Here is an 11,138-nt window from a genome sequence, read left to right as displayed (position 1 = left end):
TATTATTTCAGTTCTGTCAAGCTACTAAACTATTAATATATACTTACAGAATTTGAATAGGACTTTCACAGAACCCGAACATGAACGTTGAAAATGATTTCTCAGTAACAACCCTTTCCGATGAATGATAAATCAAATCCTTTATTTAAAGAGTTTCAAATTTCAAGTCATCGTAGATTATTTTTTAGACAGATTGATTGTTCATCTTGGAGCAAGATTTTACATTACTTGCGCTGTCCTGAAAAAATGAGCACTAAAGAAAGATACTTTAAGCTCGTTTTTGCAGGACAGCACTTTGTCTTAACCCTAAAAAGATAATCATATTGTGTAGTACGGAAAAGATACTCGTGCGTAAAATTGACGCATATGTTTTATGCAGCTGCAGGTCGAGGTTTATTTATTTATTTCAATAAATTTTATGTGATTATTTATTAACACATATTTAAAAATATTTATATTAAAGATAGTTTACTTATTCTCCTTTATTTATTAAAAAAGAAAAAAAAACTTTATACTTCTTCTATAAATCAACGAAATTTTTGAACACTTACTCTTTCATCCGAAACTTATTTTTTACTACAATAATCAGCCTTTTTTAGTACAAAAGCAACAATTAGCATGATATCTTATTTATATTAGAAACATATTATATGGTTATATAAAAATCAGTTACAAACAGCTTTGGCACATATCATCAAAGTAACGTAAAAGATAATCATGCGTAATTTTGACTCACGCGTTCGTTATATTTCAAAACAGGTGACACTTAACTTATCGACACTTACACTCATCTTACACTACATGAAAGCTCTCAGTGACGAATAAGTTGTCCTAAACGCACAGCTATGGATTCGCGCCATTTAGAAAGAGAGAGCGATATTTCGCAAACGCATGCGTAAATTTTACGCAGACTATCTTCTAGGGTTAAAGATCTTTCTTGTTGTGATGGAATATTTCGACATTTCAAACATTTTTATTTTTTAAATAATGTTTTAGTCCAATGAATGGGGTAGGCTACGAATTAATATTTTATTGTCTATGGTCGCGCCTTTTTTAGTTTCCTCTGTCCCAGGGGCGTATAACTCCCGTCTGACCTTGTAACCCTGATGGGAAGAGTTATCCCCAACCCAGATATTTACAGACAAAGCTGTTGCAGCTGAATGCTCAGATCTCATTGGCTCAGAGCAAAAGTTGTAGTTTGATCTCTCGCTCTCTACCATAGCGACTTGTGTAACAGAAAGAGAAGCTAAGCATGGGTTATGCTCCGATAAAAATTAACGGTAATTTCCAAGACGCCATTTCGAAAGTTGAAGTCAGTTGAAGTTTTTAGCGTGAATATTTTGAATTTTCTTTCACCATCTAAAAATAATGTTGCTGGCTAGAATTCTTCAAGGTGATAAATTAATGCCGTGTTGTGTTAAAGGTTGTTCAGACGGATTCGATAATCCGGTGCTAGCAAGAAGCAGCAAGAAATACGTTTGTTTGTGGGTGTCATTTCGCGATTGAAAGCAAAAATACGGTACTTTTGGGATGAAAAAAGAATGCGTTGCAAACGCTTAATCTTCCAGTCATCATAAAATATCCGGTCTATCTCCACCAATTGAAAGAAGGACCCGAACCCGTTGTTAAATACAGGTACTGACCTCTCGTTCTTTGATACAATGTTCCTGATTCCTGAATGTATTTCATTGGCTAATAATTTAATTAATTTTCCTTTTCAGACCTATCCGTATTCTGACGCGATACTATACCACGTATTAGGATGAAAAAACTGTTAAACAAAGCCACGATTACATCAAACAAGGTCATTTACCTCTCCAGAATTGCATCATGTAAGTACCTTATTCAGATTTAACCAGCATTTTCCATGATGTTTGCTGACAACAAAGTTGTGGAAATTATATATTATGAAACCCTTGCAGGAGAATTTGAATAACTTCTAGTGCTGTAAAATATGATTTGAGATTTTCACGGCCAAAAGTGTTTTTGTTATTTGTTTTTGGGGTGTTATGCCGTGTTGCGCTAACTCCTTATTTAGCCAACGTTTCGGACAGCATTGCAGTGTCCATCAGGGCAGATGTGTTATTTGTTCTAGTGCTGTGGCAATAATAATTAACATTTAAATTTGTTACTCTCTAACTAATATTTATAAGATGTAAGTCACCTACATTACGCTTCAACGGTGTGGAATCCTCATTTGAAGGAATATTCTGAAGGTGTACACCTAATTTATATTGAAGTGAAACTCGCTCAAGAAGTTTTGTTTTCGCTCCCTACAAATTCTGAAGAAACTGCATAAAACGCGATTTTTTCCTATTCAAGAAAGTTCAACAGTGAATTAATCCATCACCATTAATGTCCCCTTTTTCTTAAAATATGTTTAATTAATTTTATCTATGAAATTTATTAAATATGTGTACAATACTAGAATAGTGAAATCATTGGTCTCAAATTTTGTCTTTTTCTAGGTAAGACGAAGGGCATTTTGAGCTGCATTGGTCCGACGGCAGCCCTTTCTCCCAGGAAACAGAAGACGCACTTGGAGATTTTGGGGACCAGACGGCAACTGCGATATGTATAACGTTTGTATATATATAACAGACTTTTCTGTGGGCATTTTTAAAGTATACAATTCCGTAGTACATTATTTTGATATTCTCATAAGGTCTCGCCAGCGTTAACAATGTAAGCGGCCAAAAATAATCTTTATATCGACTTTTCTCTGCTTTTTATCAATATGTGTCAATGCATGTGTTATTTATCTAAACCTTCCGGAAGAAATTCTCTAAATGATGCTGAAAACCTTATCGAAATCAGTCGCATAGTTAAGACGAACTAAGCGCACAAACAGACAGACGCGAATGTCACTTTATTTTATACTATTTATAGATAATTGATTCCACCACGAATTGTCAGTATCCAAAATAGAAAAATTATTATTTTACTTTTTTTATTTTTTAATATCAATATAATGTTTTTTTTCAGGTTTTTTTTTCGATGTCTGCCTCATTAGGATAACCCTGTGTAGAGACAGACGTATTTGATACATGAATTAATTTTTACATATATTTTTTTGATACATAAAATATTTCATTACATTAAACATTGTGAAAAAGATAAAAAATAATAAATAATAATAATAATAAATGATAAATTTGTTAATCAGCATCTAGTTGGAGTACATACTTATGTAGGGATTTTTATAAAATTTTTGATCATGGATCTGTCTTGGCTGATGATCCAAGACTTGATGTCTGTTTTATATTTCAGAAAAAATTCGTTCAGTCTAATGGCTAGTGGGAGAGCATTATATAGCCTTGTTGCAAAATATCTAAAATTTCTCTGGCCAAAAGTTGTTTTAGCGAAAGGGATTTGTAAGAAATTATGTCCTTTGGTTCTAGTATCACGAGCAGTTTAGATATTGTCAAAATAGTTTTTTGTTTGAAGAGGTATGTTAGTATGTTTTTGGCATAAAGTTGCCTTATGTCCATAACACAGATTTTCCTAAAGATTTCATCCGAACTGCTTGTGATTGGTAGTTTGAGGATAATCTTTATTATAAGTTTCTGAGCTTTAGATATTGGATCAATGGAGGCAGCTTTTGCTCCTCCCCATGCTATGATACCATACTCTATTAAACATTGACAAAGTGCAGAGTAGATTGTTTTGAGCTGGCTTAGGTTGAGAAAGTTGCGAGTTTGTCTAAAAAAGTAAATGAATTTTCTAAGTTTGTTTGCTGTAGAGGTTATATCTGTGGTGTTTTGGAAAAGGGAGACGAGTCAATAATAGTCAATTTTACAGGGGAGCCAATTTTGTATTCTCGATTTTTTGCCAGATCTGAGAATTGTAATTAGGAATATATTTTTATGCAATAATTAATGAAAATATTTATTCTACAGAAGAGTATTTGAAAATTTGGAAAAAACCTATTTTTAACAATTTTACGTGACTCATCCCTCTTTTCCGTGTCACGTTTGGACCTAATTTTGAATAAATCATGAGTTATGTCTTAAATGTTTCTTATTTTTTTCTGTTATTTTTCAACTTAATAAAGGAAAAATCATTTACTTATTTGAGAAGGATGCATTTAAAATCATTGGCACAGAAATTTGTATTGGAATAATTTTATTTAGTTAAAAAACGACATTTTTAACATAAATTAACAATGATATTGCAAAGTAAAAAAAAAGTATCCTGTTATAATGACATGTAATACTCATCCAATATAAACAAAACATACAACAGATTTCTAATTGGTATAATTTGGGGGACTCATTCACCGGCATCTTCATATCCGTCTGGATCAACATTCGGAACGTTGCCAGCATCTGGTAATTTTTTATAAAAATCATGGCAATCAGGATCCACTAAATGAAAAACACTTAGTATGTCCTTTTTCTTTTCCTTGCTTATTGGAATAAGACCACTGTAGCATTTTCCAGGGCTCAAAATGGTGGTTGCATTACCCCTATGTTTAAAAGAAATAGTTTTAAATGGGTATTCAATATGCAAAGTCCTTTTAAAATGTATAGTTCCTGGGGTTGTGTTTTTATACATGAACCATTTTATATCGTGGAATAAAAATCGATTACCTTCATCATCAGTTTGTTTCAGCTGCAATGAACGCTTGCTCAGCAAAGTTTAAAAAAATTTCATGTGTCATGATTTATTCTGTAAATGCTTTCTTTTTTCCAGCAGCTCTTACAAGATTGTACCAATCTCTTGGTAAATGAATATTCATGTCGGTTGCTTTTTTTTTCTTCTCAATTATAGCATGAATGGAATCACATTCCATGTGGGCATGAGTGTGGCCTGGGACTAAAAATTTATGATGTATGATTATGTTTGGTCTTGCTTGAAGAGCACATAAAAACATTGCAACAACATGGCTGTTTTTATTTTGCCCACCACAGGTATCTGAATAAAATGTTAATTCATTTATTTGAGGTGGAATCGCAAGAATTAAATCATACAAACATGACGCTATTTGATTAGCCCCTCGACCACCTTCACATTCATGCCACATGTAACACGTTGTTTCATTTGAGAAGCAGTCGTAAATGGTTAAATTAAACGTCCACAAGGAACGTTTATAAAAGGCAATGTTTGAACGTAGCAGGGGAGTTGGGAGGCACTGCTGCAAATCAAAGCAATAGGTCCTTCTGCTCTCTGACGACTCTTCTTTATTTTTTGCCTTGGCAGAATATGCATAATCTGCTTCCTGCTTGTGGGCTTCGTATTTGGCCTTCAGTACTGATAAATCAGGTTCCTGTACAAGTTTCATCTAAATCGAATACGAATCGCATGTACTGCATGTATCCAGAGAAGGTTTTTTAAATGATAAGCCCATTGTACGAAACACATTTGAGAACATTGATCAGGAAACCGGATCCTCTACTTTTTCCCTATACATAAAATACATTTTGGTTAAAGTGAGTCCAATGGGCAAATACTTCTTAGAGGTATCCCTTCTAAAGTAATGTGACTCGTAGGCAGGATACTCTCTTATGTGATTTTTTATTTGATGAATGCGGTCATCCGATATCTTAGTAGAAGGCACACTGCTTCCCCGTTTGTCAGAAACCGGGAGCCCAGAAACAGATTTACATCTCTTTTTAATGACGGTACATATGAATTTGTTTGTTTCACAAAAAATCTTTTTAAAGCAACCTTTGCACATTTCGATAATGGCCCCCTTAACTCGTATATGATATTTATGATTAATTTCCCTCTTCTTCGGTGGTACATTTCTAACCCGCATAGTTTTCTTAGGCTCATCGGTGATGAGGGATGAGATAAACGTCATTCTTTTGTCGAAGGTTCCTAGTGCCCAGTTAAATAATATACTTTGATATTCAAAAGACACTTTATCCGTGCATTTTTTACGGCAAGCACTTAAGCGTTCCGTTTCTTGACCCTTGACCAATTTCCCAGTTTTAGATTTGTATTTTAGACCTCGATTACGTTTTTCTTTAATCTCTTTCCTTAATAAATAAAGAGATTTTCCTCGGTTTCCAGGGTGCGTGTCTTCAGTTTCAGTAGTTGCTTCACCAAGGAGTGCATTGTTGAAGGGACTGGGTCCATCGTAGCTGGAATTACTGGAACTGGGGGGTTTATAGCTTTCATCCATATCACTGTTGCTAAAATCACTTGAATAATCTGGAACTATCGTCTGTAAGTCTTGGAGAGGATAACTGGAAGACGGACCTATAAAATAAAATCAGTATTTATAATATATACAGCTTTATATACTATAGCTTTAAGAAATACACGGCATGACCAAGTGAATCAGATACTTGAGTCAGGCCATGTCAAGAGTCAGAATAATAGAAGAGCATGTATGAGACATTGTATGAATGTGAACGAGGCAAGGAATGTGTGCCTGAAATTTAATAGGATTTCATAAATTAGTCAATAATTTAGTGAGATGAATCTAATACAAACATAATACCACAACAGAACATGAAGAAATAATATAAAAGATCTTACCATGCGATGAATTTGCATTAGAAAGCGCTATTATTGACCTCGTTCGCTTACTAAACATCTTTAAAACTCCTCAAAACACACGGCACCAAATATAAATATATAATAAACAACAGAAAATGATAATACGACCGAAAGAATGATTCAAATCGCCAAGCAAACTGTGAAACAACAACTGTCAAACGTAACAAGCCGCGGCGTCATGTAACCATAAAGCACAGAATGAACCACAGATAACACAGAAAACAGCGATTATTAAAGTTAACTCTGTTTTCCGTGTCAATATTTAAAAATATATGTTTCGTTATACAGAGACAACTTGAGTTATCTCCAAGTGCGTGTTAATTTATTTAAAATATGACTCGTCTCTGTATGACAACGGCTAATAACTCGGAAACTAATTTTTTGAGCGGACTCATCTCTCTTTTCCGTGTAGAGAAAAAAATTAGGATTCTTCTGGCATATTTAACTCCATTTCGCAATTTTACTGACTCATCTCCCTTTTCCATAACACCACAGATATGTTGTTTCCACTTTAAATTGCTGTCAAAAATAATACCTAAGTATTTAATTTTAGTTACCTGTTCTAAATAAGGGCAATCACATATTATCGTATTTGTCAGGTTGCAAGCACATATTTTAATTTGATTTTCTGGGTTTCTTAAGGAAGGATTAATACTAAATTCAATGTATTTAGTTTTGGTCACATTCATTGTTAGTGTATTATTGTTTAACCATCTTTTAACCACAGTTATGCCCCTGTTAGCTTTATGTATACATCATTCCAATTTCTTGATTTGAAGAGGAGAATCGTATCATCAGCGAAACTTACAATTTGGCATCTATTTGAAGATTGCATTTAATTACATGTTCTTAACATCTATTTCATAATATCTTTTGTTGTTTTACAAGCTATATTTCTTTACAAGCTTTTATTATGTACACGATTTTTATTTCTTAAATTATGGTTTATGTATTATGATTTAAATTATACCACGTAAAAGTCAAAAGGCGTTACTATTGTTGTTCGTCTAGTCAGGGCTGGTCCTGAGCCAAATGGCGCATGGCGCAAGTAAAATTTTAGCGCTCCTTGTCAAAACCAATAGATGCCTAGGCCCTAGGAAAAAGATGCATGTATGATGATTTGTATTTGCCTCCAGAGAAATTCGGAGTGAAAACGAGTTCTTCGCATGCTGCTCCGCTTGCGACACAACTTGCGCCACCCTTGGGGATCCTTGTACTACTATCAACAAGAACTGCAGCAAAAATTGCTACTGCAAAGCAGGCTTCGCCAGAAACGCCAAGAACGTCTGCATTCCAGTCAAGCAGTGTCCAGGTTAGTCTCAACAACAATCATCAACTATCAGATCTGTGTGCCTTTCTGTGATATCACTTACTAGTGTTGCACTATCATCAACAAGGCTTTCGAAAAGACTTGTTACTGCAAGGTGGGCTTCTCCAGGGACGCGAACAATATCTGCATTTCAGTCGAGCAGTGTTTAGACCAGTCCAATCAACATCAAAACAACTACCAAACCTAAGTATCCTAAGTAACTAAGTAACTGCGTTATTACTTAAGTAACCTAAGTAACTGCGTTATTACTTGCTAGTGTTGCACCATCAACCTAAGTAACTGCGTTATTACTTGCTAGTGTTGCACCATCAAAATCAAGCAACAATAAATGCTATTGTGAGATGGGCTTCGCCAGGGATGCCAAGAACATCTGCATGACAGTCAAGCAATGTCCAGCTCAGTCCAAACAACTACGATACCTGTGCCTTACTGTGATATCATTTGCTAGTATTGTACCATCATCAACAAGACCTGCAACAATAAGTGCTTCTGCAATGCGTTCCACTCGAGCAGATGTGTTGTGAAGCTGGATATAGTGGGAACGTTAAGGAGATATGTAAGAGGAAGGTGGAGGAATACTTGAGTATTCAGATCTTGTCACCGCACACCATATAAATTCATTTCAAGCAACATTTCCATTCTGAATGTTGGTCCTACACCAGGGTGATATTGAGAGTATCTTACACTCTGGAACGTACCGCAAATATACATTTGATGAAATAATTGTTAAAATTTCAAATTATCTTTACTTGTGCGGGATGGGATCAAATTCGAACCAGCGAACTACAGATTCTTAGTCTTACCCCTCGACAACAGAGGCCGTCAAATATTTCTCTTTTACCTAACCAAAAACGCCAAACGAGTACATTGTATTATAAGTGTCATACATTTTTACATAAGTATGGAAAAATTTCTTATCGATGCCTTTGCATAACTCTTTTTGCAGCTAAACCATGCCAGGGAGACTTGAACGCAAACCCAGCCGATGGTTGCAAATGCAAGAGTGGATTTGTCAAGGACAAGGGCGGGAAGTGTATTGCGCGGCCAAGTTAGTTCTTTTAGATGACTTTCTTCTTAAATAAATGTTTATAAACTAGATCAAGGGCTTGGAGGAATAATTTCCTCCAAGGTCGAGTGAGATAATGTTTACTATGTTTTCAATAACTCTGAATCAAATGAGATCACTCAACATAATTAACATTATATACAATCAATGGTCCATTGATACATACATAATTACACAATTTACACCAATAAGTAATTACTATTATTTTCATCAAACTAATACTCACAGTTTAAATATCAATATTATTACCAAATATCTTATTTTAAAATATCACAATGTCGTCTTATTTCCTTGAAAAGCAAGAAATTCCCATTATTCACTTAAGAAATGAAATTTTTATTTATTTTCAAATGCAATTTTTATGGTGTATTACTATTGAGAGTGAACACATATCTCATGCATTGCAGCCCCTTCTGATTTGAATTTGCATATTATTACGAATTTCTTAATATTTCCAGCCCCCCAATGTGGTGCGAATGAAATAGTGAACACCTGCGCGCTGTGCGCCGACCGGACTTGCGCCATGGTGTTTTCAGGGGAAGCTGCTAAATGTACCAAGCCGCCCGGTTGCCCTGTCGCGTGTCGCTGTCTACCTGGATTCGTGAGAGGCCTGTCCAATCAGTGCGTCAAACCAGAACAATGTAAGAACACTGATGAATTACAAATATTCTCATTTTGGATACCACCGCCCCGAGAACAATTCAATGAATAACCTGTTCTATAGGTCAACCCAGTGGCAAGCTACAGCCGGTAACTTTTATGAAAAATACAAACAATGTTGGACCCAATACTAATCCTTGCAGTACCTCTTGTGTGTTTCCTATAGAAGTAATACTTTTTTATTTGTTGCACCACCAAAAGCCACAGAAACTTCAAAGGCTCAGAGGGCGTTGACCCAGAGAATGCACAGTTATATCAAAAGGGTTTTTTTTTGGTACGAACCTCATTTTTAGTGTCTGATTATGACTAAAAGGAATCGATTTGATGGCATAGCGGCATCAACTGATACAATCTTTCCAATAAGCATTCCGATTACATCATTCCTGTACCAGTCTCATGCCTCACTGCCATACACCAGGGTGTGTACCAACACTCTATTGTGGACTATTAGCCTTGCTTCTATTGACAACTTTTCATTAGCCACTACCGCTGTCAGTACTACATTTATCCTTCTTTCAACATTTCCATCTCTCAATACACAAACTCGTCCACCAGCTACAAGTGTTCATTATTCACGACGAGAATTCGTACTGCTTTCGTACTCTCTTTTGTAAAAATATAACTGTGGAGTTATTGAAATTCATCATTAACTCATTCTGCATTGTATCTAACTACACAAGCATTTGGTTCATTCTAAACACAAGAAACTGTAGATGGTGTCAATCTTCCATACTGTTAGCACCGCATATTGAATAAGCAATATCAATTCAGATTGTTCATTTTCGCACCCAAGCCCACATGTTCAACATTGTAACAAATAAACACTCTGATTCCAGGCTGCACTGACCCCAACTCCGAACTGGTGGCCTCTCCGAGTCCCTGCGCCAGTGGCACGTGTGAGTGCCCCACGGTGGCCCAATGCAAGGACAAGATGCCAGCAAAGGGGTGCCGCTGCAAGATCGGCTTCCTGAAGAAGAGTGCTGCGGATGCCACCTGTGTGGCCCGCAAGAATTGTCCTAAAAAGGCCACCAACTACTAAATAATATTTTAAATAATCTTGAATAACATAGAATGTTGAATAACATAATCTTGAATAACAATGAACATATTAACCACTCAAACAGATGCGCTGATTCTATACAGCATGTTTCAAACTACCTTTTGGAAATATTAAAAATAATATTTTTACCCTTATTGTAAAAAAAAATATTAATGAGTAAACATAAATTCTTTGCGCAAACCTGTATTTAAGTACATATTTCTGTTATTAAAATTGCGAGATTTAGCAAATAAAAATTAATACATTATTGCTGTGTTTTTTCGGATTCAGTTTGGGCTGATTTTGTTGTATTGTTCCAAATTCTCATCCTGAAGTTCCTACTAATAATTTGCCAACACAGTTCCACCTGGGACCACAAACCTGAGTTCTACATCATCCGTCATCAGAGCAGGAGTAACTCAGCAAAGAGCTAGAGTAAAGTTCCAACCTGATCTGTAAAACAATTACGTAAGGAAGTTCTTCAAACTCAAACTATGTCGCTTCTGTACGATCTTTTTCACTTCCCATTTGAA

At 35.4% G+C, this 11,138-nt stretch overlaps 1 protein-coding gene across 1 annotated transcript; it reads left to right on the top strand.

Annotated features, from left to right (window-relative positions):
• Positions 1 to 7,542: 7,542 nt before the first annotated feature.
• Positions 7,543 to 10,918, top strand: LOC149415845 (uncharacterized). Its single transcript, XM_089641742.1, has 5 exons — positions 7,543 to 7,558; positions 7,649 to 7,822; positions 8,787 to 8,888; positions 9,365 to 9,547; positions 10,403 to 10,918. The coding sequence occupies exons 1-5, from the start codon at positions 7,543 to 7,545 to the stop codon at positions 10,603 to 10,605; spliced, it is 678 nt and encodes a 225-aa protein (XP_089497868.1). The 3' UTR covers positions 10,606 to 10,918.
• The last annotated feature ends 220 nt before the right edge of the window (positions 10,919 to 11,138 follow it).

Source organism: Hesperophylax consimilis, chromosome 17 (genome assembly GCF_061612785.1).
Source record: "Hesperophylax consimilis isolate HC1 chromosome 17, BYU_Hcon_1.0, whole genome shotgun sequence".
NCBI classification, from domain to species: Eukaryota; Metazoa; Arthropoda; class Insecta; order Trichoptera; family Limnephilidae; genus Hesperophylax; species Hesperophylax consimilis.
The sequence above is the reverse complement of the archived record's forward strand: the minus strand, read 5'-3'. Positions and strand labels throughout refer to the sequence as shown.